General features: G+C 34.1%; 1 protein-coding gene across 1 annotated transcript in view; it reads left to right on the top strand.

Annotated features, from left to right (window-relative positions):
- LOC118197063 (uncharacterized) overlaps window positions 1-14436 on the top strand; it is a 153888-nt gene that overhangs the window by 49905 nt on the left and 89547 nt on the right. The window contains exon 6 of the mRNA XM_085817858.1: window positions 8052-8261. Coding sequence (XP_085673984.1) covers window positions 8052-8261 — 210 coding nt within the window. The remainder of the gene's footprint in view (window positions 1-8051; window positions 8262-14436) is intronic.

Below are 14436 nucleotides of genomic sequence, written 5' to 3'. Positions count from 1 at the left end.
AAAACCTCTTCGCGCTTCTTCATGGCCGCACAGACGGTGTAGTGGTTAGGTAGCTTACCGCGGTTCCAAAGGCCCCGAGTTCTATTCTCGGAGAAGGTATGGTTATTTGTAAATGTATAGCGTCTTTGCGGCATGGGAGCACTCTAAATATATGACGAGCCTCAAGTCCTCTCGAGAGACTAGTGGGAGACTCTGGAACCCGTCTTCCCCGACGTGCTTTCCATCAAAACTGTGGGCAGAAGTCAGCGAAGTCGTACTGTCACCTGTTGTGGTGCTCAAGGGTCTTGCCAGCTTTGCTGTCTTAGCCAGGATGAATTTCGTGGGCTTGTTCGGATCTGACTGTCAGAGCTTGTACGCAGGTCCGCGCCAAGCCTAATCGACGCCGTCGTGCAAAATGTCTAGCGAGCGCCTTTATGTAGTGGCGATATTAAAGAGACATTACTTATGGTTAACATTTAAAATGAAGCATTATTAACATAATAATATATAAAAAGCCAAAAAAAAATTACATTTTATCTTTTGGCTAGCTATACAAACATTTTGTGCTGCGTTAAAAACTACACTCAAACATATTTTTTGAAGAATTATACATACATTTATGTTATAAAAAGGCCGCCCAACCGGTATAGTGGTTATCGTTGCTGACTTCAAAACATTATTTACTCTACATGACCAGCTATGATTCTGTACAGCGTTTACAGTTACATATATGACGCTTCCAATTTAATTTTGCTCCCCTTATGATTTTCCCCAAGAGTCAAGCATCTCACCACACTTTCAGCCCACCAGCAGCCTAACGGATAGAGCGCTGAGCATCCGAGTTCTAACTTCGGTTAAGGTAACTGGGTCCAGGCTAGCTTAGTGACAGTTTTTGTGGTTTCCTCGCATGGAACGTCAGCATGAGCAAGTTTCGCTTAGTAAGTTTTCCATGACGGCAATCCTTCTCTTAGGCAAATAAAGACTTCGAGTGCTTTTGCATAGCCCAGTCAATGAATCAATCATCACGGCTCTGACTGTTGGTATTTATGAAAAGTACGTAACTGCTGAGAAAGAATAATAGCCATCACAGTCATCGTTGACAATATATCGTTTTCATTCATTATGTTTTCCCATTTTCTGTCGCCTGTTGCATTTTCTATAGACATAAAGCAACAGATAAAAAGAAAATTATTGATTTGGATTGCAGTGTACGCTAAGTGCTGTAAGTAATACACCCAAAGGCTTTTCTTCTGTTAAATGATCCTCTTTTTTACGATTAATGTTTTCGTTTTGAATCAGAAATAACTGATAACTTTGTGTTACACGACCACAAGCTTTGTTATCATAAATAATGCACATGACGTATACAAGGTACATGAAGGGACCCCTCAGAGGAAAGAATTACGGAAATTTAAATGTAATTGGTGCTTCATTTCTATCTATAAATTTGTCCGAAATCTATTAAAGATTTCAACACGTATTGCAAGAATTTCTTTTCATTTCTTTTCAAGGAAGTAGCTTCCAAAAAAATTGGAAAGGTGATATTAGTGGTAATTACTTCTCCAACGTAACAGAATGATTTTTCTTTTCTATCGGATTGCAGTTCAGAGAATTTACAGTTCTCAAAGGCGTTCGGGATGGGTGATTCTGCGGTGAAAGAAATGCTGTTTTGTGTTGGAAGTGAGTCCTTGGGATTGAGAAGTATCCCATCAATAAGATTTTCCATTTTTAAGAATAAAAATTAAATCTCAAGGTTGTGACTTATCTTCAGCCTCGCGCGCAGTCGTTAGCCCAACAGTCTGATTATGACATGCATAAATGATCAAAAATATGCAATTTTTTATTCTGCAAGGTCTCTATCGCTTTGGTACACATAAAAAACTCAGAAAGACAAAAATTAAAGAAAACAGTTCTTTAGAAATTAAATTTTTCTTCGGTGTTCAGATATTTTTCAGAACGTTTATTTTAGCTTAGTATAGGCTGAAATATTTTGCTTGATTTCATTATTTATCTCTGAGATGCCCAGTTCTGAAGTAGAAGCAGATGTAAATATGAATTGTTTAGAGTTTATCACGTATACTTGTTTATTATTACTTATCTAAATATAATATCATAAATATCTAGCAATTAATTATAATTATTGCTTGAATAAATATATTGCTAATTTTTTAATATTTTTTCAGAAATGATTTAACTCTATAAAGCGTGCCTTTTTGGCTTGCCTTGTAGGTAATGTCTGATTCGAATGACAGTTGAAAACTGCCAAACTCACCTGTTTGTTTTTAATCCCTTAGTCCCCATCTGTGCGGTGATGACGATTGTAGATGGGGGAAGAAATGACTTTGAAACTCCTGTTTTAAAGTAATAGGCTATTTTTTGTTTGTTTGTTTGTTTGTTTTGGAGTATCAAAGTGATGAATACACTCAACAAAATTTATTTACATGGCCTTTTTTTAATTGAATAGCCGGGTAAGGACTGGTCAGGAAGTGCCGAATCCATTGGTAGTTTCATCACCGAGAAAACATTGTCTAAAACGTACCGCAGAAGGTTGGACTACACTGCGCAGAGGAAACACCTATAGAAGGGAAAAGACAACTAACTACAAGTATGCCTTCTATGGGATTTAAATGGAAATGGCAGTTCGCTATTCTTCCACTATGCCAGTGGGGCGGTAGCGGTACATGGTGCAGTTTACTTGTACAGCGAAGTATTTAATAGACCTTGTACTATCACTGCCAAAAGTGTGCATCTGAAATACTTAGAATACAAAAAAACTGTTCGAAGATGTCTATAATTGTTGCGTTCTGCGGGTTCGTGGATTTGAAATGACTGATGACAACCCTTGATGAAGCATCAAAACACAATTTATTCGCCGTAATCTTACACCCGACAGTTCCAAAGACGCGTTACAGTCGTCGAAAAACTACGGCAAACGCGCTGAAACAGTCAGATACACAGCCTTCAGTCTTTCAGGCTTCTAACGGTGAGGACAGCTTTATGGCAAAGCACTGAAGTACAGCTCCCGGCTCGGTCGATAGCTCTCGAACTAACCTCTGAACTCAAGCACTACTACTGAACTCAACATGCATTCAATACACTGCTACACTGCATATACGCAGGGTATATATAGCTTCTGACCTGCCTTCGAGAACATTCTCGGGAAAACTGGTAAGAAAGCGTTCCAGAATGTTCTCTCTGTCTATGGCATATCGCTTATTTTGTCGCCAAATATGCGATTTCGTGCCAAATCTGGCAACGCCTTTCCTTGCCACTTTTTGGCAACCCTAAACCCACTTTGCGGGGAAGCTATCTTACCACAATCGGGCATTTCGTAACATTATATTATTTATGTAATACATAAATAAAGATCTGTGTTAACTTACATGTTGTTCTGTGCTGTTAAATTATATTGTTTCAGAAAAATTAAAAGCAAGTCTTTAACTGGCTTTTACTCATCTATGTTTTAAACATTTAATTTATTATTTTAGTGTGAAGGTGGTGTGTGGTGTATTTAATTATGGCAAAGCACACTAGGGCTATCTGCCTAAGGGGAGGGATGCCATCGTGGAGGACTTTCTAAGGGAAACTGGCTCGTATACACGTTACACATGGGGAAAACCACGAAAACACCCATGCAGCCAGCCTGTTCGCGGGATTCGAACCTCGGACCGAACTACAGCAACTTTACCGCTCAGCCGCTATTTAGTGTGAAGGAAACGGATTGGAAAGTATTATTTATTTTTTATGGTTCTCATACATTTTACTCGTGGTTATTTCCTTCCCTCGTATTTAGAGTTTTCAGTATATATAAATTTGAATATTTGTTTAAGAAACACATTGACTGAAAGTCAAAAATAAATAACTTAAAGTATTACTCTTAATGCATGACATGACTTCAAACTTTAGTTTTTTTGCATACTTTATATTAATTCTATCTCATTACCCATTTTTAGTTTTTACATAACAAAAACGGGATTTGCCCCAAAGGACATCCCGCCCGCTCCGATGAGGCGATGGGAATGAATGCGCGTTGACTCACCACGTTAAACCGCTTTAATGTACGGTTCGTGTTATGTCACACATCTCCTTCAGGTAGAAATTGCCTTTCTAGGGGCCCCCGAGAATGAAATCAAGTTGCTTTAGGTATGACGGGTGAGGTCAATGACAGTAGAGGCCACCAAGAGGTCCGCGTCTTCCAATTTAACAATGTAGAAACTGGAGCTATAACCATAGAAGCAAAAATATTTGTAAATATTTCAAACTCAAAACGACAAGCTAACAGTAAAACGTTGGATTAATATTCTGTCATATTTTTAGTTCTATTCTTTTTAAATATATTTTCTATTTCCAGCTAGATTAATAGAAATCTATATTTGGTAGTTTAAAATAAATATCTATTCAATTCACTACTCGACGATGATATTAAATATAATTCTGTAAAGAACCACAGTTTTATAAATGAGAATTTGTAAGAGCATGCATGGTTATCATAGGGTTAAATAACTAGTCACTGTTAGATAGTAAAAATAAAATAGTTAAAAGATTAAAATGTAGTAACAAGACGACCCATTTAACAGATATCTAACAACTTGCTTAAAAGGAAAGTAGTCAAATTCGGTAGTTCACCTTCATCCATTTAATGGTTAAGGTTACGACCGCCTGTCGCAATTTTTTAAACCGCTTTCTCATTCTAAAGTCTCCTTCTATTTTTTAAGTTTTTCTCCACCAGGAATATAATATAAAATTTATGAGTTTCGTATATACTTTCGTATTGCACAATTGTTATTATCGCCCTATATTATATTTAAAGAAATTAAATGAAAGGAGAATCTGCCTGAATGTATGCATGTTTCTCGTACTGTGAAAAAACGTCGGTACCTACAGCCATCAAATTCTGAATAACGCAGTCTTCCAACTGAAAATGGGTACCTGGAACCCCGGAATTTATAATTTGCTTTCTTATCTATTTCATATTTTGGAAAATTGTAATGGATTTTTGACTAACAAACTAGCGAACAGCGGCAATACTATACGGAATAAAACATTTTTATCTCCAGCGTGCGAGACTGTCTGTCGAAAATTCTAAAAATATGAGGTTTTTAAATATTTTGTGAATTTGATGTTGAACCACATTTGATATGACGTAAGTGCCAAGAATGTGATATTTAATAAATACGATAAGCACACAAAATTTTAATAATAAAAAGTTTTTTAAAGAAATTGTAAAGTCATCTTAGTAAAGAAATTGAACATTTATATCATAAACTGAGAGAAGACTAGGGGAGGGAAGAAATATAGAAAAGTGTATTTCAACGCTTAACGCTTCAATTCTAAACGTATACTGCTATGCTATTTTGTAATTTCGCTGTTGAATTGCATGTGGCATAAGTGCAAAGAAAACAATGCTTAATTATAAAAAAGACAAGGAAAAAAATCGGGTAGTAGATGTAAGTGTAACAGTAGACTGCTAACACATGAAGGGCGTAATATACCTAACAAACCTTTTGGGCGACCGTTAAAATCTGAAATCTTTCAGATCTTAAGATTCTGAAACCTGAAGCAGAATTCTTTTTAGTTCAAAGGGGCTTTGTCCCTGAAGAACTATTGTTTTCGTTTTGCGGTGGTTTACTATAAACCTCCGTTTCACTTTTCAAACTGTTGCCACCAAATGTTAGAGTCCTGCAATATATTTGAAGAAATTAAACAATGAAAAATCTGCATACATGTATGTATATTTCTCGCATCGTGATAAAACAACGGCACATAGAGCCATCGAATTTTGAATGACGTAATCCTACTGCGAATATGGGCATGTGGAAGACCAAATTTGAAATTTGTTTTATCATCGATTTCATATTTTGTAAATTTTTAACGAATTTTTCTTTAACAAACTCGAGAATTTCAAAGCGAGCAACGTTGTACAGAAAAAAACATTTTTATTTCCAGTGTGTGAGATTGCGTATCGGAAATTCAAAAGATACGCTCAATTTAAAACTATTTTGCGATCTTACTCTTGAATTGAATTTTATGGTTTAAGTGCAAAGAACGTGATACTTAATAAATAAAGGTAACAGACAAAATGTTAAAAAAAAAAAAAAAAAAAATCTTTGGAAGTAATTTAAAATCTGAAACCTTTCAGGTTTTTATCTTTTTTTATTATTATTATTTCAATTTATCCTACGTCTTGTACGAAATTAGAGAACTGCATATTTAAAAAAGATTAATGAAATAATTGCACATATTATTTATGAACGCACATTTCTGCTTTGAGCAACTAGAGTTAAATTTTGAAAACTGCTTAGAATAGAAGTCTTCCTAAAAATAGCTTTAAAATTGCGTAATTTTTTTTTTTATTTTTATTTTTTTAAGTCTTGTTAACGTAACTTGTCATATCGAATACATGCCAGAATTAATACTGGCCGCTTAGGCAGCTAGAACAGAACCATTAAAAAGGGTCCTAAGCGACGCACCACGTTTATTAATATTATTCTGAATTATTTAACATATCCAACTTGAAAATTTTTAAAAGTGTGTCATACTTGCTAATGTTTTTTTCCAGCAATAAATAAATTAATAGCCCACCAGCGGCCGAGTGGTAAAGTCGCTGAACACTGGTAGTTCGGTCCGAGATCTGACTGGCTGCATGGGCGTTTTCATGGTTTTCCCCAAGTGTAAGGCATCCCTTCCCTTAGGCAGATAGCCCTAGAGGCCATAATCACACAAGCCCAAATAAATTAACAATGTGATTCAAATGTGTTTTTCATTGTTAGCTTGGAATTCCAGTGCTAATCACAAAAGATACGCAGGTTCAAATAAGTATACACTTATTTTATTCCAAACTTATTGTATACATCCTTTTCTAAAACTTTTCACAATTAAAATTAACAGTGATAACTAAATAAACGGTAAAATAATTATTTCAAACGGAAACACAATCATGTTCTGAAAATTTCTGTTGAGAAAGTATCCAGCATCAATATTACGTGCTAGCATACTTTATTAAAAATAAGCTAATGATGAGATAAGTTGCATAGCCTTCGTATCACACCTTATAAATTTCGCTTACATGGAAATGCTGCAAGACAAATTCTGCAACTGCAGATGAAAGAAATCTCAAACATTTAAGCTTCAGCGTTGACAATTATGCGGAAGATTTAATTTAGACTTTGTTCCAACAACAAATTCCCGCAATGCTAAGAAAACATTAGAATTAGTTTCAGATATTCTATTTGAAAAATTCGCGGAAAAGTTATGTCTCGTGTGTGAAACTTTCAATAACTGAATTTAAATGTTAGAAGGCGTTAAGGCACTTTCTATGGAAGCTATGAAAGAAATGAAATTATCCGTAATGCGCGGTTCGTGTTGCAGTGTAAACTGAATTAAAGCATATTTATCCCTCTGTGTGCTATGGTATTTTGGACAAATAGGTTTAACCCTCTGACCGGCCGGGGTTTTCGCTAAGAAAGCACAAATTTCCCAAAACTAATATCAGAAACTATTATTAAAACTAGCGCCATCTGCTGGTAATTGTTAAAATTAAATTCTAACATCTTTTTTCCTGATCTTTTTTTTTTTTATTATTTTATTTTTTGTTTGAATGTAAATATTATCTATTTAAGCGCTTATATTTATGTATATGTTTCATGATGGATTATCTATATCACTCAAATAATAAGCGTTCCTAGCGGGGATGTAGAGCGTAAAAGTACGCGGGCGGCCGGACTCTCGCGATACCACGCCTAAATATTTTAAATTCATTGTATTTGTCATATCTAAGTACATTTTATACAATTTGTCATATGTAAATACTTAGTATGAAATGAACATTTTATTAATCACTGAGCATTTTTCTAAAAATTTGATGGTGTCAGTCTTAGGAAAGTACGCCGGCAGCCAATGGCCTAGGAACGGTTCTGTAATAATGTAACAATAAGTGGCAAAACGACAAAAATATTTGGCAAAGGAGGGTGAAATTTCCATGCGGTGAGCGGAACACATTTCGGAAGAGTTTATTTACAAAATAAGAGCGCCCTCTAGTGGATAAATATCACCCCAGCTTCCTCGCAAAACAGCTGAGTTAGTTGTCACTATGGCAACGAAAGTAACTGACAGCGGCTGGAGTTGGGTGATTGCCGGCGCTTGTTGTTGGGTGACCTTTGTAATACAGGGATTGGTACGATGTAGTGGGGTCGTCTATGTGGCCCTCATCGATGCCTATGGGGTGAACAGGGCCCAGGCCTCTTGGCCTTTTACATTACGGATGGCCATTTGGAATCTCAGCGGTAAGCCTTTTTTTATTCATAATTTTAAATAAGATTGTATTATCCCTAGTAGAATTTCGTCACGATGGCTCGAATTATTTATTTCTCTGAGGTATTTAAGTATCAGAATATATTTACCAATATTAAGAATAGCAATTATTTTCAAGAGCAGTGAACTGGACTTTGATTAAGAGCAGTGAACTGGACTTTACCTTAATTCTTATGTAAGCGAGGCAAACAAGGGAACACCTGTTGGAATGAAGGAGGGTTAAAATATCGGACGAACTGTTCTTGATGGTCCTGTTATGTGATCTTCTGTTAAGTACACTAACTGATGTTAACGAATAGGCATATATTAGGAAGTTGAGAGATTTATAGCGAACAGTTCTTGAGAAAACTCGAATCAACTTAACTTTTTGCCCTCACTTAGGTAGGGTGCTATAATTTTTTAAATAACTAAGAAGTAATTAATATTTTATGTATGTAAATGCTAATTAAAGCTAAAATTTAATCGTTTAGATGTTACCGTAGCACTAAAAATTTAATATTTTTAAGTGCAGGTCTAACTGAGTTTTGAGAGAGATGAAAAATGAAGTTATTTTTTAATACATAAAAACAGTTTTTTTTTAAATTTAAGTTCTATTAATTTAAATTCACAAATGTTTGAAAAATCAATTTAAATAGATTTAAAGAACATACGGAAGCTAGGAATTTTGTTTTATAGTTATGTAATATATACAATGCATTTTTACGTTCTTTTAATCTCTTTGAATATAAACTTTTTGAAAATACACATTTGCCATAACTAAATATTCTGTAATGGAAGTACATATTGCATTACATTTGAAATGAATTTAATTCATGTATACTAATAGTATAAAGGTTAGTAATTTTATTTACAAATTGTCATATTATTCCTATGCATCATTATAATCTGGAAAACGTGTCCAAAAATCTTATGACCCGTGCTACAGAAAAAATTCTCAGAACTGGCATATATACCTTTAGATAACCATTTTACGTAGATAGTTAAATGGTTATCTAAAAGTCTATCTAATTTAAGTATCTACGTTAAATGGGGCGGTGATTTAGCTGAGCGAAAAATGAAAGATTAAGCTATATTTTCTGAAAGTAATTAAAATGCAGAAGCGTGCATAGCCCATCAGTGGCCGAGTGGATAACTCTAGATTGGATTAGTTGAATCATGGCTAAACACTCGATGACTATCAGACTAAGGAGAGGGAGGCCTTCCTGGAGGCTACTGTTAAAATAATGGACTTACATTCATATTGCACATGGGAAGAACCACGAAGACTCCCATACAGCGAAATTCTTTGCCAAGATTTGAACCTGGATTAAACTATAACTAGTACACTGCGACCTTACCGTTCGGCCGCTTCTGAGGAGCCGGGTAACGCTGGTATTCCCCTCACGGGTTATATTCCGAACGAATGAGTTGGTTGCATAAATATTTTGTAGTTTTATACACTTTTCTTTAGGGGATCCTCTGAGAAGACATTCCTTCTTGTACCTAGAGAACCTTCGTTTGCTCTGCAATAATGAATTAAACAAGGATTACACGTTACCTTCCAATTAAGCAAGCGGTACTGCATAACACGTGACGTCCATGTCGTTGAAATCTGGGACTTCATTTGAGAGTTATTCAAATGTTATTCAAATTCAGAAAAATTTATTCAAATTCATATTTCATGCCATTATGTGCAATTTTTTATCATACACAGAAAAATTATGGTATACACGCAAAAAAGGCGGCTCAAATTTGAAAATTTTACGAGTTTTCCTAAACTTTGGATTTTTTAATGACAATACGAAACTGCAGTATGAATTATGTAATACTGCTGTAATTAACGTACGAATTATGTAATTATATTCTGTATACACTGTTGTTCAGCCTATATTTCATGGAAGAATGGTTTCTGAGAGCCTCAAGGACGTTGGATTTACACTTCCACTCCAATTTTAAGGAAGAGCACCCCGCAGGGTGGTTGAAACGTCTCCTACACCTTTCAATACCAGCAAAACACACGAGAGGATTCTTGGCTAGCCAGATATTTAGAGTGCTCCCGTGCCGCAAAGACACTATAATTTACAAAAATATATGCCTTCTTCGGGATTCGAACACTGGTATTTCGGTACGGCAGTCAGATTCATTAAACATTATCCCGTCTGGGCAGCTGTCTAACAATCTAAATTCAGATTAAAAACTGCTGAATAAATTATCACAATATGATTTGTATCGACAATGTTTAGTAAGTAAGCCAACTTTACCTCAGTACAAGACAATTTTGTCTTAAGAAACGTTGTCGAAAGCGTTGTCTTTGTCAAAATAAAATATGATAAATAAAAATGAAAATCCTTCAAGTGCATTACAGGAAAAAAAAAAAAAAAAAAAGAAAAGAAAAGAAGGAACCCAAAAACCGGATTTTTCAAATATCCAGATTGGTTATTAGACTGTCCGGATTAGATATTCCGGATATTCGAGCGCAGATATGTACTTGCAATGAAAATGAGGAAAATTAAATTTTTCGTTAACATATTTATTTTGAAAATGAAATGCATACAACGTGAAGTATTTTTATTTCCTTAGAAAGCCAAAATATTCTTGTTTCAGAAAAAATAAAGAAATTTTTATTTGCCTGAACTCAGAATCCATTTCTAGGTACTAAAAAAATATTGAAGTTAAAACTTTTTCATACTTTTGTCTAAGCAAACAAAAGTAAGCCTATAAAGGCACGTTATGGGTAACCACTTTAAAATTGCATATAAGCCACTGTCGGGGGATCATGTCAAAAAAATCCATCTACATTTATTTATTAGCGTCTTAAAATTCTGTCTATGTTGTATTATATGTATACTTTATATTGCTGTGCGCTTAAAACCTTTTATTCTGCTGCTGTATTTTTTTTTATTTTGTACAAGTCAACAAACAAAGGTTGGAACTTATGATTATTTCAAAGACCAACTCCTCCACGAAAGTATCCCTTCTGTGAGGTAGGTAATCTTCGTGTGGTTGCCGTATTGAAATAATGTACTTTTCGATGATCAGGAGCACTAATTCATTATTAAATTTTAACGTCTCTTTTACTGTCTTTAAGTTAGCTAATAACCCTTAGACCCATCCTATATATCTATCAAGGAAATGAGATATAGCATTCTCTTTAAAACGAAAATGGCCATAATTTATCAGTTGTTTTAAGGCATCATGTGATTGCTGGACTGCCACATCTCCCAACGCCCTTTGCATACTATAAATAAACTGACCTTTGTACTTCGTATGCGGAAAACGAAAGGGGGAATACAAGATCTATAGTTTGCAGAAAGCTTGACATTCAGTTTTGACCGAACTTACAGCTACTGTTTACACTGCCTATCATTTCTTTATCGGATGTAATTTTGAAAGAACTTACATTTGTAAGCATAGTACTTATTTGAGGCAGTTACCGAAAGAATTTTTTTTTCACTATTGTCTGTATATGAACGTATCAGTTAAGATTATGCACTGAACAATACTATTTAGTGCGTGGGAATCATGGTTAATTTAAAAAATAGCCTATGCTACAATACAAAAAAGAACTTCAGGATGCTTTTAAGAAAAGACAAACAATATACTTACTATAGGTATTGTTTAAAAGCAGGAAAGATGAAAAATGAGCAACGCCTTCGACGGGAACCGAACCACGGACCTCTGGAATACGCGCCCAGCGTGCAGACCACTACACCACGAAGGCACACTAAGAATGCGGATGAAATACCTTATATACTCCCCCTTTTAAAGGGCGACTTGGAATTTTAAGGGAACCAATCGCCAAATCCTGGGTGTGGAGAATCATCATCCACCACCTTTTTAGTCCGGGCGCCACTGTAGAGACATTAAGTATTTTTTGAAAGCAGAAAAGATGAAAAATGAGCAAAGCCTTCGCCGGGAATCTAACCATGGACCTCTAGAATACGTTCCCAGCATGCAGACCACTACACCACCAAGGGACGGTAAGAAGGCGGGAGAAATACCTTATATATTGTTTAAAATAGAATCTATTGAAATAATTTATGTTGAAGTAAAAAATAATGGCTTTTTTATATCATGAAATAATTTTTCATAAATGTGATTTACGTGAAATCCTTACGTGTTCACTTTACGTGAGAACATATACAATCCATAATCAACTGAATATATTGAAAATGTACATTAAACAATTTATTCAATAGAAAATAGGTAATTAGTAATTAATAAATAAAATAAAAATACAAAAATAACATTAATTTTCTGAAAATTATTCTATTTTTCCTTCAAATGCCTGAGGTCTATATTTTATGTTGAAATCGATGTAGTGTTTCTTTTAAATTTCAGCAGTTATCTACTATTATAGTCCACATTCTACAGAAACCTTGATGTTGTTTCTTTACATTTGATATTTCTTAATGCGTGAAATTATTTATCTTGGTCTTCATTTAGCACGTCAATAATCTGAGAAAAAATAATCATGGTGAAAATGCAGGAAATGAAATTTTATGATCATATTATATCATTGATTCTTATGATTTCTTGCGCAATTCCTGCAGTGTCGTTCCCATAGTGGTTGTTTAATTAGAGTTTTGTTTTGCTAAGAAAATTATTCTAAATGATATTTCTGAAGTTAACTCATTTTCTTCATTTATTGTTATAATTTTGTTTTTCGAAGCTTGTATTTTTTGTTAGCGCTTACATCTAAAACAGCAAACACGTTTTCTTTTATATTACTTTTGATAATGTGAAAAAGCATTAAATCAAATATTGAAAACAGTCACCATTTACGGAAAGGCCTTGGCAGATCGGTTCAGCAATTTTAATTTAATAGGCAAATGGAATAAAATTATTTTTCTGGATCCATAAATTTGCGGTAAAGAGCATTCTTTTAGCTTTTATTTTTCAGCTTTTATTTTTTTATTTTATTTTTTTTTTTTTTAGACTACTGTTTTCCGAATCAAAATTTGCTTTATACTGCAGAACGTATGAGGACTGCATGTCTAAAGTGAGAGATACCTCCGTGGAGAAATTTCTGATAGAAACTAATTCGTATTTACGTGACACATAGGGAAAACTACAAAAAACTATTCGTATTCTATGAGATAAGACTAGAGAAATACCTTATATACTGTAATTTTTCAATAAATAAATTACAAAATAAAATAATAAATTACAATAAACTTTATGAGATAAAGCCAGCCCATTTGTCAAGATACTTTCCAGTCCAGATAGTTGACCATATTCTTCCGTGAGATATAAATTTCCTAATCATTCATTTTCAAGTATAAATTTCTGTGATTTACTGCTTATTTCAGAACTTCTAAAATACTTTAGAAAATGTTAACAAATTAAATCATGTAGGAAATCTGAAGGTGAAGGTGCTATTGGGTATGCACCATTTTCTTTAATTTGCAGTTAATATTCAACCTGATATATTAGCTTCTACAATACAATTACAGTAAAAATTGGAAATAATTTATCTTACTTTGATTTAATTTTCTCAAATCCTCAATAAATGTGGTCTCTTACAGTGGTTTCCATAAGTTACACTGGAATATACGTAATATGTAAGAATTTTTCTGTTTAATCTTCGTCATTGCTTTATTATTTACTTCTCTTGTTTTCGTCCAGAATACCGTTGACTAATGTAAAATACAAGATATAAAATATTATTAAATGGCTAGTCTTTCGGAAAGCTTGCGCACTCAAGTCTCTGTCATATCATTAACAGAGCACATAAGGAAAACGTTGAATACCAGCTCCTTGTCCCATTTTTTCCCTTCAGATGCGTTTGTGAAGATTGTAATACCTCTGTAATTAATACTGTTATTTTTGCAGTTTGTATATATTTTAAATTTTGTCTTTCGGCACAGGACACACAAATTTTAATAATTTGTTGCTACTAGTGTTTCGATGCAGTGTTGAATAATTTGCCTTACTTTCGTTTTGAATTTGCATAGATAAGGACAATAAGCCGGCTAGGATGTTCAGAGTGGATGTTGAATGTTTTAAAAACCACCAAAAACTATCTTTCCATCAGCAAAAAATAGAAGTTATTTAAAATTTTACAGAAGCTATCTGCAGCAAATTTTAAAATTCAGTATTCAATAAGGAAAACAGTTGAGATAAAAAATTATTATCATAATAATGAAAGGAATATTATCAGTAAAA

Source organism: Stegodyphus dumicola, chromosome 5 (genome assembly GCF_044657685.1).
Source record: "Stegodyphus dumicola isolate Sdum_Otavi_A_Nest chromosome 5, ASM4465768v1".
NCBI classification, from domain to species: Eukaryota; Metazoa; Arthropoda; class Arachnida; order Araneae; family Eresidae; genus Stegodyphus; species Stegodyphus dumicola.
The sequence above is the reverse complement of the archived record's forward strand: the minus strand, read 5'-3'. Positions and strand labels throughout refer to the sequence as shown.